This window comes from Monodelphis domestica, chromosome 4 (assembly GCF_027887165.1).
Source record: "Monodelphis domestica isolate mMonDom1 chromosome 4, mMonDom1.pri, whole genome shotgun sequence".
Taxonomy (NCBI): domain Eukaryota; kingdom Metazoa; phylum Chordata; class Mammalia; order Didelphimorphia; family Didelphidae; genus Monodelphis; species Monodelphis domestica.
In genome coordinates, this window is record NC_077230.1 from 451,525,654 (window position 1) to 451,550,902 (window position 25,249).

The following is a 25,249-nucleotide window of genomic DNA, read 5'->3' on the forward strand; positions in this document are numbered from 1 at the left end:
CTCATGAAGCCAACACACAAATCAATCATAGAGGCCCATACAATAGTTACAGATACAGTATAGGTACACTAAGCTTCAATATGCCTCAGTGACTCAATTACACAAATCAGTAACTCGAACTCCCTAGTAAGCCCCCTGTGATGAAATCATTTATCTTGTATTCTGTCTGTAATCACAATACAAAAATATAGAATGTTAATCAAGTGATGTGTTAAAAGTTAATGTATCATTTTTCTAATGATCTCTCTTTGATTTTGTATATCAGCATGCCAAGAAAATGGGTATAAAAATAAAGATCAGACATTGGGAAAGTGGAGCAGCTGAGATGCAAAGCAATCCCATAGTCATCATGATTAAGCTGTCTTCCGCTTGTTATTTATTTTATTTTATTGATTTTGACTGATTGTTTGCCACCTGTTGGGAACCCTGGAGTCATGAGTGGGGCTGGACACTGACTGCAGCAATGAGCCATGGAAATCAAAACTTATTCAGATACAACTTAATCTTCCTGTCCAGAACACCAAGGGGTATTAAAATCTTATGATCAGGCATGATTCCTTTTAATGTCATTAAGCAATCAGGGAGGGACTGAGGGAAAATAAGTCCTCTTTCTCATTAGATATTCACCAATAGAAGATGGTTAGAGGAGGGCTGTATAACAAGCATTTTATGGCTCAAGATGCTAAATATTTTGTCTTTGATCACTGAGAGATCACTGACCAAATAATTTACTGGTTATTGTTAGACTGACCAATATTTTGATTCTCTTAAATTGAAAACTCAGTTTTTTGTAATTTTTAATCATATGTGTATATATATATATATATGTATGTTTGTGTGTGTATGTACTATATCTACCATGTTTCTATTTAACATTTCTTTCTCTTGAGGTGGGCATTAAGTTATTCTTCAAACTATGTCTCAGTTACTCTCTATAATGTTTTATTGGTTTTGTTTATTTCATTCTTCATTTCATTTTGGCCCTTTCTCTGTATTTAAAAAATTAATTCATTCATCATTTTTTATTGGTGAGTAGTATGTCATTACAAACATGTACCAAACTTCTTTACCCATGACCCAATTGATGAGTATGCCTCCTATTTTTAGTTCATTGTCACTGCAAAGAGAGCAACTATAAAGGTTTTCAGCTGGGGAAAAAATTTCCAAGCAAGACTAAGTAATTTTTAAAAACATCTTGTTATTAGTGGGAGGAATGCAGACATTTTCTGAATGCTTCTTTTCTTAGGAATTCGGGTTATTTTTTAAAAATTTCTTGGTGTTCTTCTGTGGCTGTACAAGGATTACATAGCACTTGGGAATGAAGATGCAGCCTAGTAAGCCAGCACTGGAACTCAAGATGGAGAAGACCTCCACAGCCACCATCATCTTCCCCTTGGTGCTCTGGTATGTGGGCAGGAAGGAGATCCAGACACTGCAGAACACAAGCATGCTGAAGGTGATGAACTTGGCTTCATTGAAGGTGTCAGGGAGATTTCTGGCTAGAAAAGCCACAGTGAAGCTCCCCAGGGCCAAGAATGCTATGTAACCCAGGACAGAGTAGAAGGCAATGAGAGAGCCCTCATTGCACTCAAGGATGATGTGCTCAGGGTCAGAGTGTGTGTCTGCATCTGGGAATGGGGGTGAGAGAAACAGCCACATTATGCAGAGTGAGACTTGAATGATGGTACAAAAGACAACAAGATAAATAGGTGCTCTGGAGCCCACCCATCTTCTGCTCCTGCTGCCTGGTCTTGTGGCTCTGAAGGCCAGAACCACAGTGATGGTTTTGGCAAGAATAGAAGAGACGGCCACCGTGAACATGACTCCAAATGTTGTTTGTCTGAGGAGGCAATTTGTTGTAGTGGGGCGACCAATGAAGAACAGGGAACAAAGGAAGCATAAGGAAAGGGAGAGGAGGAGAATGTAGCTGAGATCCCGATTGTTTGCTTTGACTATGGGGGTATCCCTGTGCTTCACAAAGACCCAGAGAACCAGAGCTGTGAGAAGAGAGAAGGAAGCAGCTATGGAGGCCAAGGCCATGCCCAAGGTTTCTTCATAGGCCAGGAAAGCCACCCTTTTGGGGAGGCAATGAATCCTCTCCCTATTTGGATATTGGTCTTCAGGGCACTTCATGCATTGATCTCTGTCTGAAGAGAAGAATATGGTCTTAGAATGCCAGGTGTGCATATTTCACCTATCAGTGGGTCCAAAATAGGTATTATAATACTACAAAATTTTCCAATTGATTCCATTGAATCTTGCATCATATAATCTGTAGTTTTGTGACCCTAGAAGTCAATTTAACTTCTTTCTTCTGAATTTCATCACTTGTAAAATGAGGATAATAGTGGCCCTTTCCTTATGCAATTGTTATGAGGATTAAATGAGTTAACAAAAGTAACATGTTTTTCAGCCCCCTTAAAAGTGCTATATAACAGTCAACTATTATATGAGTATTATCCTTACTTTATTAATATGAGACATTATTATTATTAAAATAATATTAAAATAAAAAATGTTATAGTAATATGTCAGAAAGTAAAGAAATCCAGTTTATATTTGACATGATTTCTTGGACTTTGACAATCTACCTTTTAAGTGTCTATCTCCTCATCCTGTATATATCTGTTCTTTATAGACTTTTCCACAGGAAAATGATTCAATTGTGCTTTATATGTTAGTCTTCCCTGAGCTCTTACTTATAATTTTTAAAGGTTTTGATTCTTTTGCCTTTCCTGTTGATGGTGAATTCATCTATGATGATGTATCTATATGTCATTAGCTGTTGGCAAGATGTCTTTTGGGCTTTACCAACATGACTCTTAAATTCCTTGCCTGGACCTTGTGAATTTTAAAACTACTCCACCCTACTTAGACCCTACTTTAGAAGATATGATTTAGCTATCTCCTGATTAGTAACAATGGAGATACTTGGTTTAAGAGAATCAAGTCTTGGGAACTCTACATTTTCCACCCTACTTAGTTTAACAAGGTCTGGAATGTCTACACTGTACTCAAGGATTAAGTATTTGAGAAAATGGCCTTCAACAGACATGTGCAGAATCAGTGGACAGATCCCTCGGCTGTCCTTCGTCAAGCTAAGCTAACATTGGTACAGATGAGATGCAGGAATGTGATTCAAAACCATCTATATAGGGCAAGTCATTTACTCTCTTTGGTTTCTTTTCCTGGAGTGGTATCTCTGGTTGGCAGCATGCTAAGCGTTCTGACATCTTGGCATGGTGGCAGCTATTTGTCTGGGTTTTGGCACTATTCTCCCTTGAGCTAATTCAGGTTCAGGCATCTTGATTGAGCCCTCTTAGAGTTCAGGCTGATTCCTTCCTCTTTAACACTCCAAACTCTTACTTTCTTGATCCCCTAATCTTCTGCCTGGTACAAGCCAGGTGGGAGAAAATCCTACACCCTTTCCTTCTCCCTTCTTCTTAATTTCTTTCCACTATAATAATCAAATCACCATAAAATTTCAGACTGACTTTGGTATTTTTATTTTATTATTTGAGATATCCATGGCAACCAATAATTAATATAATTAGGTCACAACGCTAAAATTATCCTTTACGACCTCAACTCTGAGTGTTCTAAGAATATTGATGGAAGGAAATATGCATGTTTAGGTTGGTGAAAAATGATTCAGAAGAGAGGATAAATGATACTTTGTATTCAAAGGACTTAAATTAAAGGAAGGACTAGATAGAGGGCTTTTCTAGGGGACAACACAGGAAATTGAGAACAGAGAAATTTAAATTCTGAGTGAAGGAAACCTTAATAATGAAAGTGGTCTAAAATTTTAGTGAACTTCATTGAGAGTAATGGCTATCCACTTCTTGTATATCTTTAAGTGGAAAGTGGATGACCACTTGAGTATTGTGAAGATGGGATTAACTCTTCCTTTCCAATTTTAGATTTAATCACCAGAAGTGTACACACCCCACTTCTTAAGTATGGGGAGGTCTGTGACCAACATGTGCTTTAATAAGTGATGAATCAGATTTGACTGACTGCCCACTGGGCAGTCCTAAACAAAGCTTTAGCTGTAATTGGTCCATGTAAAAATGGAAGGAAGTTACAGTATGTGATGAAGGAATGGTTTTTATGAGTGGCAAGAATGACCTGTGAGGAGGTCTTTTCACCTGGAACTTGACTTGTGTGATGTTTAAAATAGTGGGAGTTATAAACTGGCAGATAAAAGAGTGTTTGCCTTAAATTGTGACCGCAGAAAATATGGTTTCAAGACAGTGCCTTGTTTTAAATCAAATATAAGGTGGTCGCCAGGGAAAAATTCCCAAATATTAAATATACCCAAGTCAGCTGGGTTTTATAGAGATTTTAATTAATACAAATGAGACATTAAAGAAAGAGAGAGAGAGAGAGAGAGAGAGAGAGAGAGAGAGAGAGAGAGAGAGAGAGAGAGAGAGAAAATGGAATAATGAGAAAAAAGGGCTATACCAGCCTAGGCCAGCATGAGCCAGCCTAAGCTGAAAACCCTAAGAGAGGGATCAGTCAGTCTTTTATCAACTCGCCACAAGATCTCTGAGAGGGAACCCCGAGAGAGACCCTTCAAGGCAGCTTTGGCCAGCTTCCTCCTCCAATTCAGCTTTTCCCAGCTGATTGTCCTCAGCTCCCTTTCTGAGCTCCTTTTAAAGTGAATTTTCTCCTATGTCACCTCCCCTAAGTTCTTACATCTACCAATCACATTAGATGTTTTCCAAAGGACAGATCATTCTTAATTCATACCTATATAGTCTAAACTTTTGAGTAATTCACACCTGAGTAAGTTCTCACCTCTTTGCTCCTTGTAAATTCACAAGTTGCCTGACCTTTATAGGTACTTAGCACCCTTTTGTATTGGATCTAAAAATAGGCCAAACTTAAGAATTTTTGTCTTACTATAAGTATGAGTTTAAGTAATTTTCATTGTTCAGCAAGGAGTTTCTTCCCCTAAAGCAGGCTTAAGTAGGGGTGGAGTAGGGGTCTTCACATTCCTGATCTAAGTCCATTCTTTGTTTAAATGGGAAATGGTCTTAACCAAACCTTATGAAGTAGGATCTGAAAATTTTTTTAAGATTCACACTTGAAGGACCCTGGAGGAGCTCTAACTGCAGACTGATTTCTATTTTCTATTAGGACTACCACGTGATTGAGTGAAAAATTGCTGACTCCTTTCCCTGGATTGTTCTGTTCGTACTAGCCTCCAGAGAGTCCCCTTGTCTCATAGGAGACCTCATGGCTAAAATCCTTGTTTAATTTACCTGTGGGCTCTCTTTGTTGGGGCCCCTTAAGCCCTGAATTGTTTGGACCAGACCATGTAAATATATACTCTCTCTGATTTTCTTGCTTACATTCTTTCTCCTTTTGTAAATAAACAACCATAAAAGTCATTTGGAATTGATTAATAATTCCTGGGGACTACACTCTTGAATTTAGTTCATAGCTTTTAATTTTCCACCTTATAATATGATATACTGGGATTTCATGGAAGCTGGGGTCCTTCCACTTTTTAGATTTAATCCTACTCCAGCCCAGTAACTTACAAGAACCAAAAAATCCTTCCCCCAATGGAAAGGGTATATGGGCAGGTCACTGCTCAATTTCTACCATTCCAGGTTATAAAAACAGTGTCCTGTGTATCTTCCAGCCATGCTCAGGAGACACCCCTTTGAAAGCTAACACTTCCCTTGCTATAGTGTAGAAGAGAGGGCATTCTACCAAACCCTTTCATTTCCAAAGACTATAGAAAGAACTTCATTCATAGAGGATTTTTTTTCCTTTGAGACATTGATCTAGGTCAGATTATATCCATAGGCTATATTACTTCCCATTTTCTTCATGTTGGCATTGATTTTCTAAATGTATGGCTTCTCAGCTTCATCACCTTAATATACTCATTAAAGTATATTATTTTGTTCTCAGAGATCCAAGCCTTATGGCAAATGAGGAGAAACTTGGACCTTAATAAGGTCAGAGAACAACTGAAATGTGACTTCTTGGTATGCATTGCTTAACATTCATGTAAGCATCCAGGAGAAATAGTTGAGATGAATTTAAAATGTGGTGGAATTCTGTGCAGTGTCCTGGGTTTGATACTTAACTCTTCTTAATAACTGTGTTACTACAGTTGGCCACTTTTTCTTTCTGTTCAAGACAACTATTTTGTCATTGGAGTCTTGTGAGAAAAGATCCTCTGAAAATTCTAAATCCCTATATTCATGTAATGGTGATGTAGTGAAATGATCAGTGTCAGAAGGCAGTTCTAGAAATTTATCCCTGAGTAATTGTGCCACACAAAAACAGAGTCAGAAACTTCCAATCTGGTGGACTTCCAATATACCAACTCTCACTAACTTTGATCACAATTGACTCTCAATCTGTTTGATCTTTCCAAGTTTTCTCCTGGGTTTCCTTTCATGTCATGTTCCTCAGGAATTGAGTTTTCAATTTTACAATATGACCTGAGTATCATGCAGCCTTATTTTGTTTCTCTGGATATGTGTTTTCTATGAATTTCTCCACAGACTTACCTGTCTGGTTGGAAATCTGCCCCTGTGGGCAGGGCGCACAGTCAAAACAGCAGACAGGCTTTCCCTCCTGGACTTTTATGTGGAATCCTGGGCTACAGACTTTGTGGCATCTGGATGGAAGAGGCTACAGGAAAGCATTCAAAATCAAAATGATGTTGTTTGGAGTCAGCATATATGTGTCTTAATGTGCTTTGTTATGTAATTTTAGTTTGTTTTTAGCTACAAACACATAATCTGCTCATTCTGAAAAGCCTAACAATGCTCTTTTTCATGGATATAACATTCCTATCTGCAAAAACTTGGATCAGTTACCTTGAAAAAAAAAAGACACAAGTTGCTAAATACCAAAGTAGCTGTATTTCTTTCCTCTTATGGAGAAGAAAAAGCTTTTAGGATATGAATTTGGGTGTTGAGTCTGTTCTACTCCACAACCCATATTACATTGTCATATGAAAGCTTTTGGAGAAGGAATAATGTTTTTAACTAGAATTTATTATCAAAAGAGAATTTTCCCAAGATTCTTTAGTACAAATATTTCTGTTTAGTCATTTCCATTTTGTCTGAATCTTTGTGACCCTATTTGTGCTTTTCTTGGCAATGACAATGGAGTGATATTGAATTTCCTTCTTTTTTTCTCATTTTGCAAATGAGGAAACTAAGTGAAAATGGTTAAGTGGTGTGGCAGGAGTTATACATTTAGTGTCACAGAAATGACTTAAAATCAGATCTTCCTGATTCCTTGGTTGTCACTCTTCCTGTTGAACTACACATCATACAAAGTATTAGAAATGTATTTAAAATGGATAATGCAGATACTGCCTCCACAAAGAAGAGCTATTTGAGGTTTGAGACTCTAGTCTCTTAGTATGAGACATAGTAAACCTTTCTCTCTGTCTCTCTCTGATTATCTCTGTCTCTGACTCCCTGCCTCTATATCTATCTCTTCACTTTCTCTCTCTTTCTGTCTCTGTCTCTCTCTATGTGTGTATGTGTGTCTCACTCTGTATGTGTGTATGTGTATGTGAGTCTATATTGTAAGGGTAGCACTTAATTTTTTATTACTCCTTCCTAAAAATGATCATATATATGAAGTAGGAACACTGTTGAATTGATTCAATCAGAAACAAATATAAATAGGGTTTATAAACTTTTTTTGAATCAGTTAAAAACCTATCATTTGAATGAAAAGAAGGAGTTCTTGGAACCAAAGTTTCTAATTGTCTGGAAGTGAAATTTTACAGTAAACTTGGTTTTTCCATTATATCACTGAGGAATAAAATTAGACCTGAGTCAATGTGGCAGAGAAGAGAGAATCCATAGGGATTTCCAGCTCTATACCCATTTTGCAGCTGATGTCCTAGATAGAAGGCCATCTCAAGAACATGCCAGCTTTTTAATCCACCTTCCCGTGGTATGTATTTGCAAAGTGTGCAATTTTCATATACTACTTGGAGTATCAAATATTACTAGGAACATGAATTAAGCCTTCGTCTTAAACAAGGAGGCAGGCAAAAGAAAGTCAAGTAGGGTGGTGAACTAAACCTAAGCTTAAAGTGTGAATTATTTCTAGCCAGGATTTCTGAGCAATTTTAATTTCCTCTAAAATCCAACTCTAAGGTGAAATATAAAGAAACCACACATGGAAGATGAATTATTGTTGTTTACTTTCCAAACATCCAACCAGAACTCAACTCAAGTAGTATTCTTAACAAATAGTGTTTGAATGAATACAGAGATGAATGGATGAATGATTAAGGAATTGTTTCATGTAATAACAATGGCAAATCCCTTCCTCTGCCCAATACAACATATACTTTTAGACAAACTTCAATTCTCTGAATAATTTTGTTTCATCCACATAAAACTTCCATGTGACTGAGTACTGACGTAAGCAGGGATTTGGCCTTCCCTATGGTACTCTACAACCTATATTTGTCACCTTTTGATTTGATAACTATATAATTCATCTTTTACTATGGAAGTAAGGGAATTAGATAGTAAAGGAAGCTGTAATATTTCTAAGTGTGGGACGTGGATCAACATGGAAAAAAGGAAACAGTATTGTCATTAATGGGATCAATAACTATAATTTGGAGAACACAGGGTTCTCTTCCAAGAATCCTAAATATTTAGAGGCCTGATATCACTTAGAGCACTATAATACCATTGAAACCTTGCTGGGTATAGCATCAATTGATCAAGAAAAATTAGCTCTAATAAGAAGTTTCTGAATGCCCCTACTTCCTTTTTCTGTGACTGCTATGGACCAGGAAGATTCTATTGGTTCACCCTTCCACAGCTATGCAGTGGAATAATCTCACTATCTTTGGGCTCTCCCCCTAAAGAGGAATTCGTCTTGGTACCCTTGTCTCAACATCATCTCAGCTGAATTTGTCACAAAAACTTGATTTTCAAACTGCTTCCTGCAGGGAATTTTTGTGCCATTTTAACCAGGTGTGAAAAATGCTAGTGACTATTCTGGCGTACTATGTGCTTACATTTACATCTTTCATTAAACAAACATTTCAATCATTCTTCACCTCTCCCCATGTTCTGGGCCACACTATTGCCTTCTGCTGGATAATGAACTCTTGACCAAGTGGAGCCTCAGAAATAAACTCTCCCACTTTGACCAGAACTTCAGTGTCATTACCAAAGGTCACATAGTTGAGAATATCATAGTTTGCCACAGAGTTCTTCTTCTCAGCCAAGACTACGAGGTTCCCAGCACTGTTGTTAAACTGGATGTTCTTCAGGAAGGAGTGGATCTAAAAGTGAAGAACATGAAAAGTTCTGCAGGTGAGTCTCTCAGGGATGGGTACTAGATTCTTGGCTGCCTAAATTTTTTTTTTATCAAATAGATGCATAAAACAGGGATATTACATGTTTAGACTTTTCAATTGTCATAAAATTGTTGGATTCCTAATAAATTCGATAAGAGAAGCAGGATCTAAAAAGCCCTAACTAGATTAGAAGGTTGGCCAAAATCACAATGTCTAAGTAGAAATATTTGAAAAAAGGGAAAAAAAACCCAAAAGGGTCCTCTGAGTTGGATGAAACTTAAGCTGGGAAAGGATGCCCAGAAAGAGAGCTTGCAATGCTGGTTCATAGTATTTGAGGTGCTACAGAATGTCCTCCTGTGATTTCTGAGTCTCCTTCCAATGCAGTCTAACAAGCATTCATAACAATTTATTCATTACCCATGATTTAAAAGGCAACAGATTGGGTCCTGGAAGTATTAAAAGAAAATCAAAAGTATCTGCATTAAAAGAGCTTATATTATACTGAAGGCAAACATATTTAAACAGAAAAGTAAATACTGTGAAAGAGAGGTTTTTTATCTTAACTTAATCAAAGAAGTATTTTCAATGCTCCACTCTTTTAACTTAATCAGTCAGGAACTGGAGGATCCTTTTGATAAATGTTTACATCCTCTGAGGATGGGAGGTGGATACAACAGGCACTGCTCTCTGGGAAGTGTCAGCTAAATTAAGAAACTCTGAATGGATCCTGAGATGTGATAGAAAAGCAGAAAGTGAAAGGAAGTAGAAACCAGAGAGACAGGAATTAACATGGAGAAAATGAGTTATAAAATTCAGCCAAGGGCATTCTGATTCATTCTGCTGTGTTTTTGACTCTTGCTTAAACAGGGATTCTGCTGTGCAGGTGTCTCTGTGTTGCACTTCTTTTGAGCTGGAGGACTTCTGCATTGGTGACTCAAGCAATTTGACTTTGGTGACTTCCTTCTGGTCAGAGACACTGGCCTTTCTGCTTTTCACCTGTCTTTAGTGGGATGCTCTCTTCAGTGAAACACTTGGATCCAGACTAGGGGAATTTACGCAGGCAATATATTCTACCTCCTTTTGATATATCCCCCTTTACTATATCTACCTTGCTTTAATAATGCTACTAAAGCTACTACCAGCCTTGTGACCTAAGAATTAATATTTATAAAGAGCTACACAACAATTTTTAAAATTCTTATATTTAGGGACGTCTGGGTAAACATGGTGACAATTTAGATGTGAATTGCTTCCTCTCCCTCGAACCAAAAAATTAAACTACCTCAAAAGAGCATAAAAATCATCTTTAGAAGATCAAAGGAACTCTCCAGCAGCCCACAGCAATGAAGGTATGTGGGGTTTGAACACTTCCACACTATAAGAGGGAGAGAAAGCTCACTGCCAAGCATGAGCTGAGCTGAGCTGTCCTCCTCCACCCTGGAATAGGGACCAGCACACTCAATGGAGACATCTAGTGAGTGAGGAACATCTCATCAGTGAGTGGGGAGCACTCCAGGGTCTTTGAGATCTAAAGAGGCCTCCCAGAGAACTACCCCTCAGAGCGGTTTCACTGGAGAACTCACAGACTGGGTGGGGTCTCCTGCAAACTGCAAACGCCAAGGAGGCTCTAGAAATGGCCTGAGGCAAAATCTCCTCTGCTCCTCACTCTAGTAGGGGTGGGGGCACACCAGAGTTCCTGGGAACTGACAAGGACTACCAGGGAACTACCCTGCAGAAAGGTTTTTACAGTGGAAGCCTGCCAACACGGGAGAGAAGAGACCACAGACTACGTAGTTGAGCTCGCTAACAAACTTCAGAGGCTGGGAAGAATCAGCCTGAGGCAAAAACATCAAAATCCACCAATTTCACTCAGATTTCTGACTGAAAATGAAAGGGAAAACCACCAAAGGGATGGCTCAGAGTGCCCAAGATCAACCCTCCAAGAAGAAAGAGATAAAAGTGACTATTGAAAACTTTTATGGAGGTAAAACACAGGCTAACAGATGAAAAAGAGGATGAAATGCAAGCAAAATCAAAACATGCCCCCCAAAATGGAAACTATCCACAAGCTCTGGAAGAATTCAAAATGGAGCTTATTCAAAAGATAGAAACTTTCTGGCTAGAAAAATGGGAACAAATTCAGAAAGAGGTCTTCAGCCTAACAGACAAAATCTCAGAATTGGAGAAAGAGCTGGAAGCCTCTAACACAGCGGTTCTCAACCTGTGGGTTGTAGCAATTAGAATACATAATGCATATCAGGTGTTTACATTCTGAATCACAACTGTAGCAAAACTAATGTTTTGAAGTAGCCACCAAAATAATATTTTGGTTTGGGGTGTCAACGCAACATGAGGAACTGTATTGTGGGGTCACGGCATTAGAAAGCTTAAGAACCACTGCTCTAACAGAAGGACAGACCAAACTGAAAAACAAAACCAGTCCTTAAAGACCAGAATTAAGCAACTGGAAGACAGTGATCTTGCAAAACATCAAGAATTAATAAAGCAAAGTAAAAAAATTAATGAAATAGAAGAAAACATAAAATATCTCACTGACAAGGTGACAGACCTGGAAAAAGGAGGAAGGAGAGACAACTTGAGAATCATTGGTCTACCTGAAAAACCAGAGACTAACAAAAACATAAATGCCATACTACAAGAAATCATCAAAGAAAATTGTACTGATGCTCTCAAACAAGGGGGCAAAATAGAAATCAAAAGAGTTAATAGAACACCCTCTATACTAAATCCCCAAAAGACAAACCCCAAGAATGTAATTGCCAAAGCTTCCAAACTAAGGAGAAAATATTAAAAGAAGCTAGGAAGAGAAACTTCAGATACAGAAGCACATCAATAACACACGACCTAACAGTGAACAAGCTAAGAGACCGTAAATCTTGGAACACGATATACAGAAAGGCAAGAGAACTGGGTCTTCAACCAAGAATTAGCTACCCATCAAAACTGACTATATACTTCCAGGGGAAAGTATGGGCATTCAACAAAATAGAAGATTTCCAAATATTCATGAAGAAAAGACCAGAACTCAGTGGAAAGTTTGACATCAAACTACAAAGAGCAAGAGAAACATGAAAAGATAAATATGAAAGAAAGGGAAAAGGAGAAAAGTGCTTTATTTTTTCTTTTACTCAAACTCTCTTCTATAAGGGCCACAATTAGATCAAATTATATATACGAAAATATGGGGGAAAGGTTATGTGCAACTTTCAAAAATTGTATGCATTAATAGAGTAATCAGAAGAACCACTCATAGGTAAAGATTGGGGCATTAACATTATTTGGAGGGGAGGGAGAAAAAAAGAAAGAAAAAGGAAAGGGGGAATCAATGAAGGTACTAAGAAATACTTAAAGAAATAGAAATAAATTAAATAGAACAATCCTTGTCACACAAAGATATACACAGGAAGGGGGGGAAGAATTCTCTTATAAGAAGGAGAAGAAAAGAGTGCTAATTGGTAATACTAAAACCTTACTCTCAGTGAAACCAACTCTGAGAGGGAAGAGCATCTAGATCCACTGGGATCTTGAATTCTATCTCATCCAACAGGGTAAGGGAGAAGGGAAAACCAAGGGGGGTAGGGGGGAAGGGAACACAAAAAGGGAGGGAAGGAGAAGTGGAAGGGGAAGGGAAAAAAGGGAGGGGCTAGAAAGAGAAGCATAACAAGGGAGGGGACTAGGGGGACTGATTTAAAACAAACCACGGGTTTTAAAGCTGATAGCAAAAGAATAAAGTTCATAATTAGGGGAGGGTATAAAATGCTGGGGAACTCACAAATGACAATCATAACATTGAACATGAATGGGATGAACTCACCCATAAAACGTAGACTAATAGCAGAGTGGATTAGACTCCAAAACCCTACCATATGTTGTCTTCAGGAAACACACATGAGCCGGGTAGAAACTCACAAGGTCAAAATTAAAGGTTGGAGTAAGACCTACTGGGCGTCAACTGACAGAAAGAAGGCAGGGGTAGCAATCATGATATCTGACAAAGCCAAAGCAAAAATAGACCTGATTAAAAGGGATAGGGAAGGTAAATACATCCTGATAAAAGGGAGTATAGAAAATGAGGAAATATCACTAATCAACATGTATGCACCAAATGGTATAGCACCCAAATTTCTAATGGAGAAACTAGGAGAATTGAAGGAGGATATAGATAATAAAACTATACTAGTGGGAGATCAGAACCAACCACTATCAAATTTAGATAAATCAAATAAAAAAAATGAATAAATAAGAGGTAAAAGAGGTTTAGTTGCTAGATATATGGAGAAAAATAAATAGAGATAAAAAGGAATACACCTTCTTTTCAGCAGCATATGGCACATTCACAAAGATTAACCATACACTAGGTTATAAAAACATGGCATTCAAATGTAGAAAAGCAGAAATAATTAATGCAAACTTTGCAGATCATAAGGCAATAAAAATAATGATCAGTAAGTGTACATGGAGAGCAAAATAAAAAATCAATTGGAAACTAAATAATATGATGCTCCAAAATTGGTTAGAGAACAAATCATAGAAACAATTAATAATTTCATTGAAGAAAATTACAATGGTGAAACATCCTTTCAAACCTTATGGGATGTAGCCAAAGCAGTACTCAGAGGAAAATTCATATCCCTGAATGCATATATTAACAAATTAGGGAGGGCAGAGATCAATAAATTGGACATGCAAATCACGAAACTTGAAAGGAAACAAATTAAAAACCCCCAGTAGAAAACCAAATTAAAAATCCTAAAAGTTAGGGGAGAAATTAATAAAATTGAAAGTGATAGAACTATTGAATTAATAAATAAGACAAGAAGCTGGTACTTTGAAAAAACAAACAATATATACAAGGTACTGGTCAACCTAATTTAAAAAAGAGAGGAAAAAAAGCAAATTAACTGTATCACAGATGAAAAGGGAGACCTTACCTCCAATGAAGAGGAAATTAAGGCAATCATTTAAAACTACTTTGCCCAATTATATGGCAAAAAATATGACAATCTAGGCAATATGGATGAATCTTTACAAAAATATAAATTGCCTAGACTAACAGAAGAAGAAATAGAATTCTTATATAATCCCATATTAGAAAATGGAATCCAACAGGCCATCAAATAACTCCCTACGACAAAATCCCCTGGGCCTAATGGATTCACTAGTGAAATCTATCAAACATTCAAAGAATAGCTAACCCCAATACTATACAAACTATTTCACATAATAAGCAAAGACGAAGTCCTACCAAACTCCTTTTATGACACAAATATGGTACTGATTCCAAAGTCAGAAAGGACTAAACTGAGAAAGAAAATTAAAAAACCAATCTCCTTAATGAATATAGATGCAAAAATCTTAAACAGCATACTAGCAACAAGACTTCAGCAAGTGATCAGGAGGGTCATTCAATATGATCAAGTAGGATTGATACCAGGAATGCAGGGCTGGTTCAATATTAGGAAAACCATCCACATAATTGACCATATAAACAAGCAAACCAACAAGAATCACATGATTATCTCAATAGACGCAGAAAAAGCCTTTGATAAAGTACAACACCCATTCCTATTAAACACTAGAAAGCATAGGAATAGAAGGTTTGTTCCTAAAAATAATAAACAGTATATATCTAAAACCATCAGCAAATATCATCTGAAATGGGGATAAACTAGATGCATTCCCAATAAGATCAGGAGTGAAACAATGATGCCCATTATCACCTCTATTATTTAACATCATACTAGAAACACTAGCAGTAGCAATTAGAGAAGAAAAAGAAATTGAAGGCATTAAAATAGGCAATGAGGAGACCAAGTTATCACTCTTAGCAGATGATATGATGGTATACTTAAAGAATCCTAGAGATTCAACATAAAAGTTAATCAAAATAATCAACAACTTTTGCAAAGTAGCAGGATTCAAATAAACCCACATAAGTCATCAGCATTCCTATATATTCCCAACACATCACAGCAGCAATAATTAGAAAGAGAAATCCCATTCAAAATAACCTTAGACAAAATAAAATACTTAGGAATCCATCTCCTGAGACAAACACAGGAATTATATGAACACAACTACAAAACACTCTTCACACAATTAAAACTAGACTTGAGCAATTGGAAAAACATTAAGTGCTCATGAGTAGGACAAACCAATATAATAATAATGAACATCCTTCCCAATCTGATCTATCTATTTAGTGCCATACCCATTGAACTTCCAATTTTTTTTTTACTGAATTAGAAACAAACATAACAAAATTCATTTGGATGGAAAAAGGATCAAGAATATCCAGGGAAATAATGAAAAAAAATACAAAGGAATGTGGCCTTGCAGTCCCAGATCTCAAACTATATTATAATGCAGCAGTCATCAAAACAATTTGGTACTGGCTAAGAGACAGAAAGGAGGATCAGTGGAATAGACATGGGATAAGTGACCTCAGCAAGACAGTCTATGACAAACCCAAAGATGCCAGCTTTTGGGATAAAAATCCACTATTTGACAAAAACTGTTGGGAAAATTGGAAGACAGTATGGGAGAGATAAGGTTTGGATGAACACCTCACACCCTACACCAAGATAAACTCAGAATGGGTAAGTGACCTGAACATAAAGAAGGAAACTATAATTAAATTAGGTGAACACAGAATAGTATTCATGTCAGACATTTGGGAAGGGAAAGACTTTAAGACCAAGCAAGACACAGAGAGAGTCACAAAATGGAAAATAAATTAATTTTGATTACATCAAATTAAAAAGTTTTTGTACAAACAAAACCAATGTAACCAAAATTAGAAGGGAAGTAACAAATTGGGAAACAATCTTCATAACAAAAACCTCAGACAAAGGTCTAATTACTCAAATCTATAAAGAACTAAAGCAGTTGTACAAAAAATCAAGCCATTCTTCAATTGATAAATTGGCAAGGGACATGAATAGGCAGTTTTCAGCAAAAGAAACCAAAACTATTAATAAGCACATGAAAAAGTGTTCTAAATCTCTGATAATCAGAGAGATGCAAATCAAAACAACTCTGAGGTATCACCTCACACCTAGCAGATTGGCTAACATGAAAGTGAAGGAAAGTAATGAATGCTGGAGTGGATGTGGCAAAGTTGGGGCTTTAATTCATTGCTGGTGGAGTTGTGAATTGATCCAACCATTCTGGCCGGCAATTTGGAACTATGCCCAAAGGGTGATAAAAGACTGTCTGCCCTTTGATCCAGCCATAGCATTGCTGGGTTTGTACCCCAAAGAGACAATAAGTAAAAACACTTGTTCAAGAATATTCATGGCTGCACTCTTTGTGGTGGCAAAAAAATGGAAAATGAGGGGATGCCCTTCAATTGGGGAATGGCTGAACAAATTATGCTGATTCCATCAAAATATGATGCTGATGGAATACTATTGTGCTAAAAGGAATAATAAAGTGGTGGAATTCCATGGAGACTGGAATGACCTCCAGGAAGTGATGCAGAGTGAGAGGAGCAGAACCAAGAAAACATTGTACACAGAGACTGATTCACTGTGGTACAATCGAACCTAATGGACTTCTCCATTAGTCTCAATGCAATGTCCTTGAACAACCTGCAGGGACCAAGGAGAAAAAAAAAAACAGTACCCACAAGCAGAGGACAAACGGTGGGAGTAAAAACACCAAGGGAGGACAACAGCTTGACTACAGGGTTGGAGGGGATATGATTGAGGAGAGACTCTGAATGAACACCCTTACTATGGAAACCAATAGCATGGAAATGGGCTCGGATTGAGGACACATGTGACACCTGTGGAAAGGAAACAAGACTGGCAGTTTGTGGGGGAAGGGCCCAACTGGGAGTGGCAGTTGGGTCTTGTGACTAGCACTTCCTTCCTGCAGGGTGTAGCAGTTGGGTCTTGTGACTAGCACTTCCTTCCTGCCGTGTAGGTCTTGCATCCTGGTGTTGGAGGAGAGTGGAGCTTGTTCAGCCCAGTCTGGAGTGGCATACTCTTCTTGGTTCAGCCCAAAGACAGGCTTCTAAAGGTTAGAATTGTTCTTGTTTTCTTTCTGTGTACTGCTAAGATTCTGAATGTAGCAGTCCAGCCCATAGGTATTGTGGAGAGACAAGGATTGTGAGCGAGCACATGGCCATTCTGCGCATGGCAATGAACTCTATTCCCAGCGTGGCTGAAGTTAGGGCGCAAAACCTTGCTTCCCTTTGTCTCACTCACCTGAGGATAATAACCCCACCTTCACCTTGTCATAATTTGCAATTATCCAATGGCAATACACTATGTAACTCATCTATATGTATTGAGGCATCATGTAACTTATCAATATGTATTGAGTTCATTTGTGCATCAAAGAGAATAACATGTAGGAACACAGCCAGCTCCGCCCACTTCAAGGACATCGACAGGTTTGCCCTACAGACTAACTTCTCCCCTTTCTCTCTCCTTTTTTCTTTCCTGAGGCCTGGCCCTTCAGTCAGGTCTCTCTCTGTGTCTCTCTCTCTTTTCCTATGCTAATACCTAGCATTGTCTAATTCTTTCAGTCTCTAATCTCTCTCCCTACTGAGCTAGTATTATCCTCTGACCAGTGCAGTGTTGAATTGGGATCACTGGATGGGAATAGCCTTAAAAGTAACGTCCAGTGGTCAGAGCATGGCTGTGGCTCCCGAATATTAATAATAATTGATTACTGACTCATTATTCATATCTCAAAGGTCGGCTCTTTCAAGTCCTTCGCGGGATTCAAAAATTTCTATCCTGTTTCTATTTTCCTACCATAAAGTTTCTTGCTGGCCGGGAGGCTTTACTGAATTAGAACAACGAGAGTAGATGGGAGTGGGACAAACTCTCTGCCAGCCTCTGGGGCCTGGCCTCAGGTCTAAAGCTGAGAAAAACTCCAATCCCAACTAGTTATTAAACTTTGTTATTTGAATTTGCAGTCAGATAAGTGGACTATCTTTACTGGTCCTAGAGGGAGCTGAACTTCAGTTTCAGTCATTCAAAGACAAACAGACCGTTTTGGACCCCTGCTGTGTCCTCTCAGCAGGGGGCATCTCCCTCCCTTGCCTCACCAAGCAATATTCCCTCTCTCTCTCAACTACTCCATACCCATACAAACCCCCTTTTATCTCCATTTTTCCCAATCCTATTTCCTTTCCCAATAAATATTACATCTCTGTCCTATTTTAAAGGCTTCCAGAATAAATCAGAAGATTCTAGATACCTCCTAGCTGGCTCGCCAAAATATGTAATATTTATTGGGAAAGGAAATGGGAACACTGGAAAACAGGAGGATAAATGGGGAATAATGGGAGGTTTGTATAGGGGTAAGGAGGAGTTAAGGGGATAGAGGGAACACAATTTTGGGTGCTAGACAAAGATGGAGATTTTAAAATTCACAACACTTATTTACTAGCAGTGTGACCTTAAGCAAGTAACTTAACCTGATTTACATCAGATTCCTCATTCATTGTATGAATTAGAGAAAGAAATGACAATGCACAAAACTTCTGCAAAACTCTAAGGGACCAGGTGAGCTGGATTCTCATTTCTATATCTTATAACAGGTAAATGAAATGATGATGACTCTAAAATGTACATAAATGACATTAGACCTTGAATCTACAGAGTTCCTCACTGACAAATGAGGAGACCTGAGTTATTAATCTCGTCTCTCTTTCTTGAATTCAACAGTGCCCACAGTCAGATATTTGAAAATCAGTACCTAAAGGGGAGATCTTACCTTCCAGGGATAAATACCTAAGTTGTTCCCATTGCTATTGGATTGCATTTCTGATCTCACCAAGAACATTTCATGAAGGGCCCAGGCTACAGCATACACAGCACTGTAAACAGTATAACTCTGGTCAGACATAGTCATGTCTAAATAGGTCAATCTCAGTGTGTCCAAGGAAGCATTTGGTGAACAGACAGCTCCATCTCCTTTTCCAATTGTAGATGTACATCCAAAAGCTGAGTTCCAGAAGTTCTGAAGGAAGATATTCTCTGGGTCTTTGGCAGGGTTAATGGTTTTCAGAAAATGTTTGAAACCAGGAATCTTACTTGTCTGATCTGCGAATATCAGAGCTCCATGGAAATTGTCAAAATAGATATAACCTGGCTTTTTGGCAATATCCCAGTGACTGCTGGTGATCCACATTCTGTATAGAAGGGTATGAGGAACCTCGATAAACCTTAGGGTCAGTAGTGTGTCTGTATTTCCATAAATTACAATCACCCTGGCTATAGAATACCATAGTTTTTTGAGAAAATCAGAATGATGGCATTCATCCTCTGTCAAACCAGTAAAGATCTTATGTATAAAAGCAACACAGACATCATTTCTGACCATTTCTTCTTGAAGATCTCTTAGGAACTTCTCACTTCTTGAATCATCTGAGGCAACCAATCCCACCCAGGTCCATTTGAAATGCAGCATTAATCGAACCATGGCAAGAGGAAGAGAGGTGTCCTTGGAGGCCATCTGATAGACAGAAGGAAACTGGACTGGGTCATTCAAGAGTGGATCAAATAGACCATAGGTGACCTGAATAGGAACAAAATATGAGCTTAGTTAATGCATTCTATGAATATCTTTTTTTTAAAACACTTACCTTCCCTCTTGGAGTCAATACTGTGTATTGGCTCCAAGGCAGAAGAGTGGTAAAGGCTAGGCAATGGGGGTTAAATGACTTGCCCAGGGTCACACAGCTGGGAAGTGTCTGAGGTCAGATTTGAACCCAGGACCTCTCGTCTCTAGGCCTGTCTCTCCACTTAGCAACCCAGCTGCCCCCATTAATGTCTTTTTTTTCACCCTTTCTTCTCAAACCTTCATCTGCTTTTTCCTGGAAGGGAGTAATTCTTCATCTGTAACTATTAAAGTACTTCTGATCATTCAAGCCTCTACCTAGGGCATCATGTCCTTCATAAAAACTGACCTAGCTCAAAAACAGATATAAAGTCAGTGCTTTCTGACATTTTATCCTCTTTGCATCTCTAACATTGTGCACAGAGAACTGAAAATATTTGATGTTTAACAAGTATTTGCATTTAATTGAATTGTTTCACAATTCTGTAGGTGACAATTTGCTGCTTCCTACAAAAATTGATGAAGTAAAGAATTTTTTCTCTTTTATATGAAGAGTTTCCTTTTCCTTCTCTGGGAAGCACATGCCTGGTAAATAAGGCATTAGGATTCCCACAAATTTTTGGAGTCTAAATTTCAAATAGCAGAGTCATCACAGCCTTTCTGTGTCCTTAAAGCAGTATAGGCTGAATGGAATCTATACATCCTTACCTGTGGGATCCTATAGAGCTCAAGTAGGGTTCCCATGGAAACAGTCAATTCAGAAGTGGCTCCTCCAATGACCACTATAGACTTGCTCTGCTTCTCACAGCTGTAATTTGGAATGGTTGGTCCCTGACCTGACAACCACACCAGGGCGCTCTCCAAGGTTCTCTCATCATTGTGATAGGCATTGAAGATGTGGAATCCCAGGGTTATATTGGGTAACAGTTTGGTGTTCCTGTTGATCTCTTCTACAGCAAACATCATGGCCAGAACCTGATAGTAGTGTTTGGGGTGCCATCTGTAATCAGAAGGAGATTGTTAAGAACAAGAAATATTTTTGGACCTACTCTTTCCCCTCAAAAGGAACTGAAAATTTTAAATGGAGAATTATGAAGGTACAATTCTGTGTGCACACCCACTTAGTGAAGGGCCATTACTTCTTTTTGAGCCTCTCCTGTAGGCTCAGTGTTATAGTCTGAAAATTTTATTCTATTACTGTCAGAGACTCAGATTCCAGAGCTTTGACCATCTTAAAACTCATCTGGTGTCAAAGTCTCAATTAGATCACGGTAGCAGTTCTCTACCAACAAGCATCTGATATCCAAAAACTATTGCGAGGATAACCTGAATTCTTTGCCAAGTCAGTAAATGAAACTTCAAAAATTGGTAAACTGAGTTCAATGATTAATAAAGAAAAATAAGACAAATTCTAATGTGAATATTAGAGAATATTTTTAGAAATATGATAAAGACATTCATCTCAAATCATATCCCCATATACTCTCCAGTGGGATACTTAAGCTAGGTATTAAAAATAATATCACAAATGAATGAAACATAGAATATATTCATTTTCAGATTTGTCTGCTGGAGAATAGTTCATGACCATACAAAAGGAATAGAGGATCAAAGATAACAAAATAGAACATTTGATTACATCAAGCAACTAAGATTCTTTTCCTTAAAAACAAATCTAATGTAGCTAAGATAACAAGGGAAAATTTTAACTGGAAAAATACATACAGCACATTATTAAAAGTCTCATTTTCAAGATATGTAAGGAATTGATTAAAAAATTGTAAAAACAAGAGTCATTCCTCAATTGACGCATTTCATAAGATTTAAATAGGTAGGTCTTTAGGTCAGAATTCCAAAGTATCTAAAGATATTAAAAAGTTTACAAATGACTAATGATCAGCAAAATGGAAGTAATAGCAACTTGGAATTTCTACTTCATATGGCTCATATTGGTAAATTTGGAAAAAAGAAACAAATGTGAGAGGAATTTTATGTAATAGTCACAGTGCTGACATTCCAGATAACAATTTGTATCTATTGCCAAAATGTTACTAAATTGTAGAAATCTTATGACCAAGAAATACCTAAAAGAATGTAAATAAAATGTAAAGGACCTTGGTGTTTAATATATATGTGTGTCTATACACACATATATTTATATATTCATTTTGTAGTGACAAATATCTGAGAATTAAGAAGTTATACATTGATTAGGGAATGGCTGAACAAATTTTGACACGTGGATATAATGGAATATATTTGAACTTTTAGGAAAAAGAGAAAGATTATTTCACAGAAATGGCCAAAGCCTTGTACATACTGAGATAGTACATAGAAGAAAAGAACTCAGAAAGCAACATATAATTTAACTTTACTAATATAAAAGCAAATAATCTGAGCATTTTAAGAACTCCGAGCAATGCAGTGATCAACAAAGATTGTAGAGGATTGATTATGTAGAATACACACACTTTCTTATAGAAAGGTGATGGATATCTCTCCAAATTCAGACATTCAGTCTTGAACATAGGTAAAATAGAATTTTTTTTGTTTGATTATACTTATCTGTTACAAGTGTTTTCCCTGTCTTTCCTTTTCTTTCCAATGGGAGATTATAGGTGATAGAGGAAGAAAATAACTGATTGGTAAGTGAAAAAAGTAACTAAAATAAAACAGAATAAGTACTTACTGATGATGTTTTATGATATCCTTAGGGTGAAACCAAAACATTTTCCAATATGGTAATTTGTTCAATTTATATAAAAGTAGAGGGAAAAATCCTCCAACAACCAGATCCCCATCTCTATAATATGTGGGGTTGAAAATCCTTTCTACATGGCAGGGGGTCCCTTCTTCCCTGCCCACAGAGAGTGGCAGCTGCAGGAGCATGAAGAAGTAAAGTTGGAAGAACATCAATAGGCTACTCTTTAGCTCACAGTCAAAGTCCACCTATTTTCTCAAAAATTTTGTGATTTGCTTTGGGGGAAGCTGGCAACAGCACCTGTAGCAGGCTCAGGTGCCCTGGGATGGGACACTCTCCTGCAGAGAACCTGTCTCTTTCCTGAGCAGTTGTTCCAGCTTTGCTTGGCCTCTGACAGTCATGAAGACAAAATGCAATACAAGTCTGTGTGATGATCATGATAGAGGCATTGCTGACCCACATGTATTTATGAAGAACTTGGGCTTAGGTAATTATAAACAAATGTCCTTGTTATTGGATAAGGACAGGATCTTCTGTTTGCTTCCCACTATGCAGACAGAGAGAGCTCAATCAGTGAGGCACTCTGGGGACCACAACTGCTGGGGGCTCTGCACCTGGGTTTCTGGGTCTGAGTAAAAACTTGTTTTTCTCACTCCTTCCCAACTTCTGGGTCCTCAGCAAGGCCAATTGGGACAAAGTGAGTTGGAGTCCCATGAGCTTTTCAGATGAGGGAAACTTCTTAGCATGTGAGAATCTATGTGGGTATCTGGCTTACACAGTGACTCTGGTCTTGGGTGAGTTTGATCAAAAAAAAATTGTGAAAGGTGACAAGGCGAGAAAGAGTTAGCAACCAAGTCGTTAGGAGTTCAATGATCTCAGCCTTCTCTGTCCCCAGTACTAAACAAGAGTCCTGCAGCTTGGGTTTACTCTCAGAGTATTGTTATCTTATGTGGATCTGGGACAGAGTATCTTGTCACTAGTTCAGTATATAGAGATATTTCCAGTAGTTTTTACTTGACAAAGACTCAAAACTGTTGTTTGGAATGGGGATTTGTATGAAGTTCTGCTGCAGAAAAAAATGATCCTTGTTTCCCATTATTGCTCCACTAATAGCCCCTCTGTTGCCCAATTCAGTCACATTATTTCACTTCTGTCTCTAAAAAGACCACCTAGTGTCCCTCCAGTCACATAAGTTTCATGTTTTTAAATGTTAAAGATCAGTGATATCATAAAATGTCCAATTTAAACTTAGAACAGGAATCCAATACACAAAAGATTAATTAACAACCTAGTAATGTCAGAAGGAATTTTCTCAATGGAGAGTTCTTTATGGCAATGAAATTATGGATCCAGTCTCTAATTCACTGCTTTATATACAGGGATCTGGGGGAAAAAGTCCAGAAACTAAGGGAGTTTTCATTCTACTGTGAATAAAGCTGTGAGAAGAAAGAGATGCTTCTCTGCTGTCGGTTGGGTCCAGCCTTACTCGGGACTCCAGGGTTCCTGACAGGTGGCGAAAGATCAGTCAAAATAAATAACAAATGGAAGACTTAATCATTACAGCCATGGGATTGCTTTCCATCTGATAGCTGCTCCACCATCCCCATGCCTGGTTTTTATTTTTATACCCATTTTCTTGGCATGCAAATTTTATTACCAAATACACATGTTCAAAGAGAGGTATTTGGAAAAGTGATACATTAACTTTTAACAAATCACTTGATTAACATTCTATATTTTTGTATTTTGATTATAGACAGAATAAAGTTTGCCCACAATACAAATGATTTTGTCATAGATGGCTTAATTTTCTCATTACTGTGTGAGAAGTTTTGAGCTCACAAACAATCAAGGAAAATTACTTATTGCTTTTAATAAAATTGAATAATTAATCAGCAGTTCTTAAAAGACAATTCAACAATCATATCATTGAGGTTGACGAGTACTGGTAACATAATTCAAATTTAGACTAGTGGCTTCTAGGGAGTTTCTTGAGTTATTGATTTGTGTAATCGAGTCCCTGAGGCATGCTGAAGCTTGATGAACTTGTACTTATTATATGAGCCTCTAAGATTGATTTGTGTGCTGGCTTCATGAGAATAGGTTTCTGTGAGTGGGAATGTTTTGGGCTTGGCTTGTAGCTGCAGTTTTGCTGGGGATTATATAGCCAAGTAAAAGTTAACCCATGGTAGTCTTTTGGGATTTGGGTTTAAGCATCTGATTTTTTGGTGATTTTTTGGGGAATAAGGATACATGTGTTTTGCTCTTGCATTATTTCTTTTGAGACTAGGGGGAATAATAATCATGTCAATTCCATAGGTAAGGGACATTGATGAGAAAGGTCATGCAAAGGGGATAGAGTGGGCAGTTACATCTTGCCAAAGACCACTCAGTGGTCTCCTCAGCTACCATGTGTGACTCTGTCAAGGCATCATGGTCTGATGGCTCCCAGCACTTCTCTGCTTGGATTTGTGATGATACTTTAAGACTAATGCCAATGTGATAGCAGGATCACACCTAGTTGTTTCATAACTCTTCCCATTGTGAACTTTAGAATGCCCCCACTCTACTTAGTCTAACAAAAATCAGGAAATTGTGAACTTTAGATGACTCCACACTACTTA

General features: G+C 37.8%; 1 protein-coding gene across 2 annotated transcripts; it reads right to left on the reverse strand.

The window, feature by feature from the left end:
- Positions 1-1,242: 1,242 nt before the first annotated feature.
- VN2R585 (vomeronasal 2 receptor 585) lies at positions 1,243-22,837 on the reverse strand. 2 transcript variants are annotated; one of them, XM_056825071.1, is made up of 6 exons: positions 22,614-22,837; positions 20,633-20,924; positions 19,079-19,882; positions 9,080-9,307; positions 6,536-6,663; positions 1,243-2,143 (listed from the first exon to the last, which is right to left on the reverse strand). In XM_056825071.1, the coding sequence occupies exons 1-6, from the start codon at positions 22,835-22,837 to the stop codon at positions 1,243-1,245; spliced, it is 2,577 nt and encodes an 858-aa protein (XP_056681049.1).
- Positions 22,838-25,249: the final 2,412 nt, after the last annotated feature.